Source organism: Carcharhinus amblyrhynchos, chromosome 35 (genome assembly GCF_965287045.1).
Source record: "Carcharhinus amblyrhynchos chromosome 35, sCarAmb.v2.hapA, whole genome shotgun sequence".
Taxonomy (NCBI): Eukaryota; Metazoa; Chordata; class Chondrichthyes; order Carcharhiniformes; family Carcharhinidae; genus Carcharhinus; species Carcharhinus amblyrhynchos.
This window is the reverse complement of record NC_137358.1, coordinates 16,482,085-16,495,387: the sequence shown is the minus strand read 5'-3', so window position 1 is coordinate 16,495,387 and position 13,303 is coordinate 16,482,085. Positions and strand designations below refer to the sequence as shown.

The window sequence follows — 13,303 nt, the reverse complement described above, 5'->3', positions numbered from 1 at the left end:
GGACACTAAGGGGCAATTTCTTAGCACAGCCAATGAACCTAACCAGCACATCTTTGGACTGTGGGAGGAAACTGGAGGAAACCCACGCAGACACGAGGAGAATGTGCAAACTCCACACATTGATACAAAGGAATGGCCCCAGTTGCTGGCACCTGTGTGCCCACTGCCTGGCATTGGTCCACAACGTGGAGATGCTGGTGTTGTACTGAGGTAAACACAGTAAGAAGTCTCGCAACACCAAGTCAAAGTCCAACCGATTTATTTGATAGTAAACTCACAAGCTTTCGGGGTTTGTCCCTTCATCAGGTGAATGGAGAGTTCTGGCCTCAGACAGAGCAGATAAAGCACAGACAGTTTACAGATTACTGATTAGAATGCAAGGGTAAGCATTCTCCAAGGCGGCCTTCACGACACACGACAGCGCAGAGTTGCTGACCAGAGACAGATAGCCAAGTTCCGCACACATTCAGTTCTGCCCCCGGGCACGGGCGAATCGCTCCCCCCGTCTGCCCCCGGACACGGGCGAATCGCACCCCCCCGTCTGCCCCCCCCGGACACGGGCGAATCGCACCCCCCGTCTGCCCCCGGATACGGGTGAATCGCTCCCCCCCCCGTCTGCCCCCGGATACGGGCGAATCGCTCCCCCCCCCCCGGACACGGGCGAATCGCTCCCCCCGTCTGCCCCCGGACACGGGCGAATCGCACCCCCCGTCTGCCCCCGGACACGGGCGAATCGCTCCCCCCCCGTCTGCCCCCGGACACGGGCGAATCGCTCCCCCCCCGTCTGCCCCCGGACACGGGCGAATCGCTCCCCCCCCCCGTCTGCCCCCGGACACGGGCGAATCGCACCCCCCGTCTGGCCCTGGTGTCTGGAATGCCCACAGACCAGGTAGAAATCACTGAATGGACTACACCAGGGCCAATTGTGGACGCAGGATGGAGACCGATCACAGTTTTGCTAGTTACCCCTCAAGCCCGTTGAGTTCAGAGGATGGAGTTTCCGAGTGATTCACCCACAGTCCTGAGAGGGGGAGACCATTGGGTTTCACCTCAATCTCAGCTTCCGGCGCAGACAACAAAATAAATGCACTTCTGTAAAATGGCCAGCTAAACTCAAAATGTTTATTAAATAAAATACTGGTAAAGAGCCAAAGAAAACCTCGGGGGAACAGGGAAGGGGAAGCAAAAAGGTGTTTGTGTTGGAAGTGTTCTCCTCACTCTGTTACAGTGAGTGTGAAGAACGGTCAGATGTTTAGCATTGGTTGAAACGGCTGCAACTGGACAAAGTAAATTGATTTTTTTTTTCTTTGTAAAAAGGGTGAGAGTTCATGGTCAAGTCCTTGCTGTTTGAATAAACACTCTTCCATTATAGATAGTGAGAAGAGGAGGGGGGGGGGGGGAGAGGCAGCAGGTGGGAGGGAATGCCGATAACACAGGGTGCACACCAGGAGGCTGCCGGTCCCAACTAATGGCCATACCTGAGGGAAGAAAGGAAATTATTTTTCAGTCACATTTCAGCAACTCAGCGTAAGCACCGTTATTCTAACACATCACGGGTACTGTGAACAAATCCCCTGTCCTTTGATCGGGGCCGATTACGGCTGTGATAGTGATGGGGATCTCAGTGCTAAACTCGGAAAGGCACCATGGAAAACGCGGGGGCCACAACTTCAGAATTAAACACCGTAAAAAATGCAAACCAGCCACTCCACAGGACTCTCGCAACATAAGAACATAAGAAATAGGAGCAGGAGTAGGCCATCTAGCCCTTCGAGCCTGCCCCGCCATTCAATAAGATCATGGCTGATCTGTCGCTGCTCAGTTCCACTTTCCCGCCCTCTCCCCATAACCCTTAATCCCCTCTCCTATCAAAAACCCATCAACCCGCTTCTTAAATATATTTAGCGAGGCAGCCTCCACCACTTCAACGGGCAGAGAATTCCAGAGATTCACCACCCTTTGAGTGAAGAAGTTCCTCCTCAACTCCGTTCTAAACCGCCCCCCCTTTTATCTTGAGGCTGTGCCCCCTAGTCCTATTGTCTTTTTTGAGCGGGAAGAGTCTCTCCACCTCTATCCTATCCATCCCATTCATCATCTTATACGTCTCAATGAGATCTCCTCTCATTCTTCTAAACTCTAACGAGTACAAGCCCAGTTTATTCAGCCTCTCCTCATAGCTCAACCCCCTCAACTCCGGTATCAGCCTAGTAAACCTCCTCTGCACTCCCTCCAAGGCCAAAATATCTTTGCGCAGGTGCAGCGCCCAAAAATGCAACCCACCCACACTCCCAGCTGGCTTTCCCACTTCTCAGACTAACCACCAACTCACGGTATTCCCCAATCTGCTCCCCCCCCTTCCTCCACTGAGATTCCCCAATCTTCCCCAATAGGCGTAGACAAAGGTCATGGGTAGAGGAGGGCACTCAATGTTAAAATGGCGGTGCGGGCTCGTTGGGCCGAAGGGCCTGTTTCCCGTGCTGTGTCGTTCTTTGTTCTTTATTCCAACCCCCCCTCCCGATGTGATTCCTGCTGTGCACCCCCCCCACTCCCTCGACCAGCCCTACACTCATTCCTGACCTGACTGCTGAAGTTAAAGTTTATTTATTAGTGTCACAAGTAGGCTCACATTAACACTGCAATGAAGTTACTGTGAAAATCCCCTAGTTGCCACACTCCGGTGATTGTTCGAATACACTGAGGGAGAATATAGCACCCTAACTAGCACCTGGGAGGAAACTCACACAGATAGTGCAAATTCCACACACGCAGTAACCCAAGCCGGGAATCGAACCCGAGTCCCTGGCGCTGTGAGGCAGCAGTGCTAACCAATGTGCCACCGTGCTGCCCCTCTCCACCCACCGCCCCTCCCAACTCCCTCAGACCCAAGGCCAACCCATATTTGAGTCCAATGGCCCCATCCCCCATCTTGTTTGTTTGGACTCCTTAACTACCCCCCACCATCGAAATAAAAGTACACCACACCCCCCCCACCCAACCCCAAAACAACCAAAATGAAACACCGCCACTTACTTCTGGAATTCCCACTCCCTGTTGTCCAGAGGACAAACTTGTCTAGTCTTCAGCCAACGCGAGATGCAGTGGAAATGGAAAGCATGCTGCAATCAGAGACACGAGAGAGGGGCAGGGGTTACAGTGAGTCACCAGGCTGTGGGCACATCCATACACTGTACCTTCCTTCACAAGCAGGAGTGGTTGCAGAGTCCACTCCGGTTTCTAGGTGCTGCGTCGAGGGGCTGGAGCCAGGGGTGGGAAGTATATCACAGTCAGACACTTACAAAGGTGGGAAAAGAATGTCAGTGCGGGCAACGTCAACAAAAGCAAAATACTGTGGACGCTGGGAATCAGAGCTAAAAACAGAAAACGCTGCCTGGACTGAGTAGTTGCAGCACTTTCTGCTTTTATTGCCTTTATATAATTCTACACGGACCAGATCCAATTTAGCAACCCGTAAGAGATACATCCACACAGTGAAGAATACAGCAGCATCCACAACTGTTCAAGTGGTTAAAACTCCACATTTTATTGTTCGGCTTTGTGCTGAGTAAGTGATTACGCTGGATGAGGTAAGACGTCCACACAAAAGGAAACTTCATGAGAACAGATGTTTTGCAGAAGGGAGGGAAGGTGGATAGACTATTGTTACCCAAACTCCTGCTCATTCACGAGAAGCCTCTGAGGAAGTGACCATTTCACCCCGGTTTTTTAACCTATTGTGAGTCTGAGCAATCTCACATTTCAATCGTTCCTTCACAAGGTGACGACAGCCCAGATTGGTTCACTGCCAATTAAATTGTAATCACTGCTCTAACACGGGAAAACGTGGCAACCTACTCTCACAGAAAGATCCCACACACAGCACTTTCTGGCACTATTGCTTAAGGTTGATCCACTTTCCATTTGTTTGGAGCAGAGGGGACCTCAGTTTGTCTCTTCATTCCAAAGCAGCATTCTCTCAGCCCAGCATCACCATTCTGACATCTAACAGTATTACGATCTCCTCCCTGAGGCCTTAAACTAAAGCTATAACAACACCGGGTACTTACATTACACACACCCCATGCAACAGTGCACTCCTCTGAAGTTGCTGAAGCTTGGTTTGCCTGACATTCTATACCTACAGATCAAACAAAAAAGGTCCAACAATACATTACTCATCTGCTTTATCAGAATATCAGATATTAACTGGAATAAAACTAGTACGAACGTGTGTACTAGCATTGCATAACAGAACCACGATCTCAGACTGCAGAGAGCAGGCTCATTCTACTACTCTCAGTCACATTGGGTGCTCCGGTTTCCTCCCACAGTCCAAAGATGTGCAGATCTTAAGGTGAGAGGGGAGAGATACAAAAGGGTCCAGAGAGGCAATTTTTTCACACAGGGGTTGGTGAATGTCTGGAACGAGCTGCCAGAGGTAGTAGTTGAGGTGGGTACAATTTTGTCTTTTAAAAAGCATTTAGACAGTTACATGGGTAAGAGGGGTATAGAGGGATACGGGCCAAATGCGGGCAATTGGGATTAGCTTCGGGGTTTAAAAAATGGCAGCATGGACAACTTGGACCGAAGGGCCTGTTTCCATGCTGTAAACCTCTATGACTCTATGAGATTAGGTGGGTTGGCCATGCTAAATGAATCACAGAATCTCTACAGTGCAGAAGGAGGCCATTTGGCCCATCAAGTCTGCTTTGACTGTAATCCCACCCAGGCCCGACCCCTGTAACGTCACACATTCACTCTGTGAATCCCGACACTAGGGTCAATGCATCTAACCCGCACATCTTTGGACTGTGGGAGGAAACTGGAGCACCCGGAGGAAACCCATGCAGACACAGGCAGGCTCCGCACAGACAGTGACCCAAGGCTGGGAATCGAACCTGGGTCCCTGGCCCTGTGAGGCAGCAGTGCTAACCACTGTGTCGCTGGTGACAGAGTGGTTAGCATTGCTGCCCCTTAGTGTCGGGGGATTATCAGGGTAAATATGCAGGGTTATGGGGATAGGGCCTGGGTGGGATAGTTTTCGGTGCAGAAGTTTACGTCTCATATCAGGTAGCTCTTTACGTGATGATCAGCAGTTGGAATTTCCACTGCCACTTACAGGAACGGAGATGAAAGCCCGTTAATTATCTGTGAACGGTTTGGGCACAGGGAGGCGACTTTCACAGTCGGAGAGCAGGGAGAGCAGAGAGAGGCCAAAACATCACCTCCATCTGATAATTATCTTGAGTCTGTTTTGTTGTGACATAACTTTAATAAATCTCTCTCCCTGACGACAGTTGTTCTAAGCGTGGTTTTTAACCCTGTATTTTGTTCCCAGTGGATGCAGTAGCTCTGGCTAGTAAGGTGCTGCCCTTCAGGCCTCGAATGGCCTCTGTCTGCACTGTAGGGATTCTACGACAGACAAATATACAACCTGTTTAGGCTGATTGATTGGGTACTAAATTGTCCCTAAATTGGACCTCCCTGATCCTCGCACATTAGGCGTAGACTAAAATCATGAATAGGTCACTAAGACAGTGGGACGGCGGCGCGGGCTCGTTGGGCCGAAGGGCCTGTTTCCCGTGCTGTGTTGTTCTTTGTTCTTTGTAACCTTGCAGCACCCACAGAACGGGGACAAAACTGGTTTAATTTTCCTTCCCTCGAGCAGAGAAAGTGGACGGGTGTTTAAAATGTGAAAAAGGTTTGATTGGGCAGGTACAGAGATGGGGAAACCCAAAACAAGGGGAGATTATCTTATATTTAGAATGGGGTCATTTCAGAGTAAAATCAGGAATCTGGGTGTTGCTGCTGTTGAAGATTGTAGGTTGTGAGATAATTTGAACATAGGAGTTGCGATCAATTATCATTTGAAAATTAGTTTGAGTTCATTAGGTGATCTGCACATTGACAGATTCTCCTCCTCTCCGCAATAAATCAAGATTATTGGAACCCCCTGTACAGAGAAACTTTGTTTAGTTTATTTTATTAGTGTCACAAGTAGACTAACACGAATGAATTTACTGTGAATATCCCCTGGTCACCACACTCCGGAGCCTGTTCGGGTACACTGAAGGAGAAGTTAGCATGGCCAATGCACCCGAATCAGCACATCTTTCAGACTGCGGGAGGAAACTGGAGCACCCGGAGGAAACCCAGGCACATACGGGGAGAATGTGCAGACCCCGCACAGTGACCCAAGCTGGGAATCAAACCTGGGTGCCTGGCGCTGTGAGGCAGCAGTGCTAACCATTGTGCCACCCTTGTGACGTAGCAGGCAAAAACATCAAGCAGACTCAGCATGGCACCACAGCACATACTTGCAACCTGCTCCCGAACTCCTTGCCTCCATAACATACAGTCACCCACAGCAGGTACTCACACAGGTCCATGATGTGATTTCGGCAGATGGCACAGTTATCGACCACAATGTCCCAGGCCCACAGAGCTACTGCGTTCCACTGCGAATAAAACACAGGGTTAGAAACCATGCTTAGAACAACTGTCATCAGAGAGAGAGATTTATTAAAGTTATATTAATAAACTCTATTCACAAACAAAACAGATTCAAGATAATTATCAGATGGAGGTGCTGTTCTGGCCTCTCTCCGTTCTTCCACTCAGAAAGTTGCCTCACTTCATTGGAACGGTTCACAGACATTTAACGAGCTTTCACCCCCATCCCTCTAACTGGGAGTAGAAATTCTAAGTGCTGATCACATGAAGAGCTACCTGATATAAAGCTACATTATTCTGTCTAATTTAGAATAATTTTCAAGACTTATATTTTTGTACATTTATAATCTTGTATACCTCTACGACCATCTCTCAAACACCTCCTTTTGAAGTCTAGGTTCTTTCAGATTTTACTCTCCTCGTATCTCAGAGTCCTTCCCCACGACTCACAGAATTTCCAGTCTTGTCTGTACAGCCTCCCATCCGTCAGTCAGCCACCGCCCACCTCAAAACAGGCAGCCCCTGACTGGTAAGGTGCTGGCCGGCCCAGTAGTCTATCTGCTCCGATCAGCGCTTGGAGCTTAGAGTCCCTTCACAACAAGTGGACACAATCTATCACCAGACAAACACAACAAATGAAAAGAAAGATGCCAACAGTCTGATTGCCAAGAAGGTCAGGATTCTCCCAGACAGAACTGACAGCTTACAGCAGGTGGATAACACGTACACAACAGCCGTAATCAATATAGAATTGACTAGGCTAAACACTGATCTAACGTCCCACCGATAAACCAGGATCACCAAGAGCCGCTCACAACACTGCCCCTGGCACGGGGAGAATTCACAGCAAAGTTGGGGAGTGTGTAGGCTTCACTGTGAGGAACTCTGCTCTGACTGATACAAACCCTTCACAAATGCTTCAGAACATTTTCTCTCCATCAGCCATCTCACAACTCAAGGCTGGCGGCACAGAGCCGGGGACCCGGGTTCAATTCCCGGCTTGGATCACTGTCTGTGCAGAGTCCGCGTGTTCTCCCTGCGTCTGTGTGGGTTTCCTCTGGGTGCTCTGGTTTCCTCCCACAGTCCAAAGATGTGCAGATTAGGGGGATGGCCTTGCTAAATTGCCTCTTAGTGTCAGGGAGATTAGAGGGGTAAATACATGGGATTAAAGGGATAGGGCCCGGTTGGGATTGTCATCGGTACAGACTTGATGGGCCAAATGGCCTCCTTCTGCACTGTAGAAATTCTGTGACCAGTTAATATCATAAGTATCCACCTACAATATAGTGCTCCATTGCAGAGGTGAAAGACTAGTTTCTAGGAGGAGCTCGACACTGCTGGCAACAGAACCCCAAAATGAGAACATTATTACCTACTGAAGGAGTGTGCGTGGACCACAAGGCATGGCCCTCCTGCCTTGGACACTCCACTCTCAGATAACCCGGTTCTGTTGTCAGCTGGATATATTAGTACCCACACTTAAACCTCCCACAAAGCAACCTTGTGTTTGCTATCTGCAAACGATTCATCAATCTCGTTAATAGAGATGTGAAAAATTTCCCCCTTATTTATGATATTCGGACACGTCTGGAGAAAGCTCGAGGGAGCGATGCTGGCAGATGGAAAATCAGACACAACAAATCATTTCTGCAACAAAAGGGTCCTTTAATCACCTCCCTCAGGTCACAATCACCTTATCTAGCTCTGACTTCAGACCCCGTTCAGGGTGTCTCATGGATTTGAGGATTCAGTGGGTATGGCATGACTGTTTAAATTTCTGAATATCACCCTATACCTTCACACATACACAACTACTTCCAGGAACTCTGCATCCTGTTCAACTCTCAAGTAGCTCCTAAAGGAACCCCGATAAAACAGACACTTCCAGAGACATGTGACAGGACCCCAGGGTATATTGTGTGCAATCACTGAACATCACCAAGTTAACCAGAAAGAAGGCATCAGAGGCAAGTCCAGAAACAAGACAGCAAAATGGAATCATACTGTATGTCTGGGTACATCTGTGGAAAAATAATGTGACATTTCAAAATGGGTCACAGCTTTATTCACCTAAACACTTGCTAAGAGGGTGACTGACTACACATCAGGTGGGAGAACCCAGGCTCAAATTTTCTTTCTTTCAATCAGCTCTAGAGTCTAATTGCTGTGTACCAAATGCTTTTGTTTTTCCATTTGTTTCTGGGACGTGAACATTGACGAGTTTGCCATTTGTTGCTCTAATTGAGAGCTGAACTCAGTTAGCTTAACACTGAACATAACATATTCGAGTTTCTGTATCCCTTAAAAAAAACCCCAGCTCACTCCATCCCTCCAACGCTGACCCCCAGCTCGCCGCATCCCTCCAATGCTGACCCCCAGCTCGCCGCCTCCCTCCAACGCTGACCCCCAGCTCACCGCCTCCCTCCAACGCTGACCCCCAGCTCACCGCCTCCCTCCAATGCTGACCCCCAGCTCACCGCCTCCCTCCAATGCTGACCCCCAGCTCACCGCCTCCCTCCAATGCTGACCCCCAGCTCACCGCCTCCCTCCAATGCTGACCACTTGCACATCCCTACCTTTTATCATTTCAGCACCAGCAGCCCAGGCAGTTACTGCCCGAATCCTAAACTCTTGTCATAAATACTCAACCTCCCTTGTATCCTTTAAACTGCATCTTGAAACTTACCTCTTGGACAAGCTTTTAGTCACCTATCCAAATATCTGTGTGACACACTTCTCCTGTAAAGCAGGTTACGATGTTTATCTGACACTTTGTATGTGAAACTTCCTAATGTTGTCGGCCACATATAAATCAAAGAGAAATCTTACTCGAATTGTGTAATGTTAAAAAGATATACAAGAAACATTAACCCCAAATAATTTACACAACAGTGTGGTTCAGTGTCAACAGAAATAAGCTGCCATTTACCACTTGTTATACCCCCATTAATGTTAGAAGCTCTTTTTCTCGAGTAGATTGAGAAACGAATAAGCAGACAGCTTTAAAATTATTAAGGGGTTCAGGTGAAGAGATGCTGAGATGTTTCTACTTGCGCTGCAGACCAGAACTAGGGGACATGCCGTAAGCATAGATAAGGGTCATGGGTGGAGGGTGGTTGGGGTGACTTGTAAATGTTAAAATGACGGTGCGGGCTTGTTGGGCCAAAGGGCCTGTTTTCCGGGCTGTTTTTGTTCTTTGACATGAATATAAGATGGTTACTAATGAATCCAGTGAGGAATTCAGGAGAATCAGAATGGTTAGAACGTGGAACTTATTACTTCATGAAGAAGTTGAGGCAAACAGCATAGATACAACGAAGGGGGAACTGGATAAGTATAAGGAAGAAAGGAATAAAAGAATATGCTGGCAGAATGAGATGAGCGTGAAGTAAATAGAATGGGAAGCAGTAAGTGTGATACAGCAGTATGGACCGGTTGTACAGATGTAATGTTGGATAAAGACCCTGATTTAGCAAATTGCACATCCTTTTAAAGAGGCCATATGGATATTTTTCCAGATTGCACTCACGACAAAATGCCTGTTCTCAGGTTCCATTTAACCTGCAAAATGCCAAGAAAATACATTTTCAAGAGGTTCCCAAACTACGAGTCACAAATCTCCTCCTCAGAGACCTCACCCCATACTGACACCAGGACCCAGAAAGCACACGGCCTTCCCCTGCTCATCTCGGACTCTCTCCCAGACCATGGGTTCCCGCCTGTAGGAATCTTCTTCCATCATCAGGAAAAATGAGAGCTTGGCCAAAACCTCAATAGGCAGTAACTGTCACACATTAAGCTTTATGCCTATGCGGAAACATTGCACACTTTTATTTTTCTTCCCCCAGCCCCTTTTATCCCCCTTTACTATACGTTTTCTCCCCCATCCCTCCTTTTCTCCATTTTCCCTCTCTCCCACCCATCTCTCCTTTCCACCACATCTTCATCTGTCACAGTTTACCCTCTGATTTCAGTTTCTCTGCCCTTTGGCCACTCACACCTTCAATTCTATGGGCTGCCATTAGCAGCCTTTCCCCTTGTTTCTGTGGCTATGATTCATCTTCCATTCCCTCACCCTGCAGTACAAACATCTCCCACTTTCTATGCCTTTTAGCTTTGACAAAGGGTCACCTGGACTCTAAACATCAGCTCTTGTCTCTCCTTACAGATCTGCTGAGATTTTCCAGCATTTCCTCTTTTGGTTTCACGTTCCAGCATCCACGATAATTTGCTTTCACCATTGCACTTTCTTCATAAAGCCTGGCTCTGACCATGAAACTGGCAGTGATGCCTGCCACAGCTGAATCACAGTCCGTTTAGACCAACCCAGTTATTGTGGCAGTGCGAAACAATTTGTTTCAACATCAGCCACCTCAAAACTTCAAGCTGCATTTCTGCTCTAGCACAGTCAAGGCGGATGAGCTGGAGGGACTCAGATCAAGTAAAAGGCTGGTGAGTACATTAAATATTTTTTACAAAGTGTTTTAAAAACATTACTACATGTATCAGGCATTACACATTGATTTATAATACACAACCATTATTCTATATTCTAGCCATTATTCAATGTTGTTGTGTCACTTTGTTTATGTCTCTGGGTTCTGGTGTTAAAATGGGGTTGTATTAGAAAACAGCTTTAGGAACTGATGAGTGATCCCCTGGTGAGCTGAGTCACTGTGGGACATGTGACCAGCAGCCTACAAAAGTCCAACAGTTGGGGATATGGATTTAATCCCAGCCCCTCTCCCCAGCACCAGATAGCTGGGGCCAGGGACCTGGGTTCCATTCCAGGCTTGGGTCATTGTCTGTGGAGTCTGCACATTCTCCCCGTGTCTGTGGGTTTTCTCCGAGTGCTCCAGCTTCATCCCACAGTCTGAAAGATGTGCTGGTTAGGGTGCACTGGCCGTGCTAAATTCTCCCTCAGTGTACCTGAACAGGCGCCAGAATGTGGTGACTAGGGGATTTTCACAGTAACTTCATTGCGGTGTTAATGTCAGCCTACTTGAAACTAATAAATAAGCTTCCCTACCTCCCCGGGCCCTTTCTCTTCCCCTGCCCTCCTCCGCCACCACCCCCCTGCCTACCCCTTGTCCCCAGGGGCCCTCCCTCTCTCTACCCTACCCCCGCCACCACCCTTGTCACCACACCCACCCCCCCCCCGGTCCCGGGGGCCCCCTCTCTCTCACTCTCTACACCCCCCCCCTGGCCCCGGGGGCCCCCTCTCTCTCACTCTCTACACCCGCCCCCCCCCGGCCCTTGTCCCCAGGGACCCTCCCTCTCTATTACCCCCCCTGCCCCTTGTCCCCAGGGACCCTCCCTCTCTCTCTACCCCCCCTATCCCCGGTCCCTCTCTCTCCACCCCCCCCATCCCCGGTTCCCCCCCTCTCTCTCCCCCCCCCCCATCCCCGGTTCCCCCCCCTCTCTCTCCCCCCCCCCAATCCCCGGTTCCCCCCCTCTCTCTCCCCCCCCCCAATCCCCGGTTCCCCCCCTCTCTCTCCCCCCCCCATCCCCGGTTCCCCCCCTCTCTCTCCCCCCCCCCATCCCCGGTTCCCCCCCCTCTCTCTCCCCCCCCCCATCCCCGGTTCCCCCCCCCCCCCATCCCCGGTTCCCCCCCTCTCTCTACCCCCTCCTATCCCCAGTCCCCCCCCCTCGCCCCCTATCCCCAGTCTCCCCCCCCCTCGCCCCCTATCCCCAGTCTCCCCCCCCCCTCGCCCCCTATCCCCAGTCTCCCCCCCCCCTCGCCCCCTATCCCCAGTCTCCCCCCCCCTCGCCCCCTATCCCCAGTCTCCCCCCCCCTCGCCCCCTATCCCCAGTCTCCCCCCCCCCTCGCCCCCTATCCCCAGTCTCCCCCCCCCTCGCCCCCTATCCCCAGTCTCCCCCCCCCTCGCCCCCTATCCCCAGTCTCCCCCCCCCTCGCCCCCTATCCCCAGTCTCCCCCCCCCTCGCCCCCTATCCCCAGTCTCCCCCCCCCCCTCGCCCCCTATCCCCAGTCTCCCCCCCCCCCTCGCCCCCTATCCCCAGTCTCCCCCCCCCCCTCGCCCCCTATCCCCAGTCTCCCCCCCCCCTCGCCCCCTATCCCCAGTCTCCCCCCCCCCTCGCCCCCTATCCCCAGTCTCCCCCCCCCCTCGCCCCCTATCCCCAGTCTCCCCCCCCCTCGCCCCCTATCCCCAGTCTCCCCCCCCCTCGCCCCCTATCCCCAGTCTCCCCCCCCCCCTCGCCCCCTATCCCCAGTCCCCCCCACCGCCTCGCCCCCTATCCCCAGTCCCCACTCCCCCCCCCCCTCTCTCTCTCGCCCCCTATCCCCGGGCCCCCTCTCTCGGGTCAGGCCGGGGATTCGGGCCCTCCCTTATGTCCCGCCCCCTCGGCCCGCTCCGATTGGCCGGCAGCCTCAGATCTCCATTCTAATTGGTCGACCCCCCGCTGTCAATCACGGCGCCGACATCAAGGCCTTCACAGGTTATTATTTTCGGGCCGTTCCATCGGTACCGGAGCCGCCTGGGTGCCCGAGCTGGGCCAGCGGTACCTTTTTAACCTCGAAGCGCTTCTTGCCGCCGCTGTTGGTGGAACTCGGTGCGTCCACATCCATCGCTGTCGCCATCTTGTCGGAGTCAAGCCGGCCCGGCGCTAACCAATCAGCTCACAGCAATCCGCGCGAGCGCGTCTGTGACGCTGGCCGGGATAAAGGCTCCGCCCCTTCCCGGGAACACCCCGCCTCTTTAAGCCCCGCCCCATCAAGCCACGCCCCTCTCAGTGAAACCCTCGCCCCATCAGCGAGACTCCGCCCCCTCCCCAGGCCCCATCCCTGAACGGACACGCCCCAGTGAGACCCCGCCCCGATCGCGTCACAGCGCCC

General features: G+C 51.4%; 1 protein-coding gene across 1 annotated transcript; it reads right to left on the bottom strand.

The window, feature by feature from the left end:
• Positions 1-1,108: 1,108 nt before the first annotated feature.
• On the bottom strand, positions 1,109-13,101 carry rbx1 (ring-box 1, E3 ubiquitin protein ligase). The gene is made up of 5 exons (XM_080217372.1): positions 12,974-13,101; positions 6,377-6,455; positions 4,065-4,135; positions 3,031-3,116; positions 1,109-1,478 (listed from the first exon to the last, which is right to left on the bottom strand). Exons 1-5 carry the CDS (start codon positions 13,046-13,048, stop codon positions 1,466-1,468), a joined length of 324 nt encoding a protein of 107 aa, XP_080073498.1. The 5' UTR covers positions 13,049-13,101; the 3' UTR covers positions 1,109-1,465.
• Between the last annotated feature and the right edge of the window lie 202 nt (positions 13,102-13,303).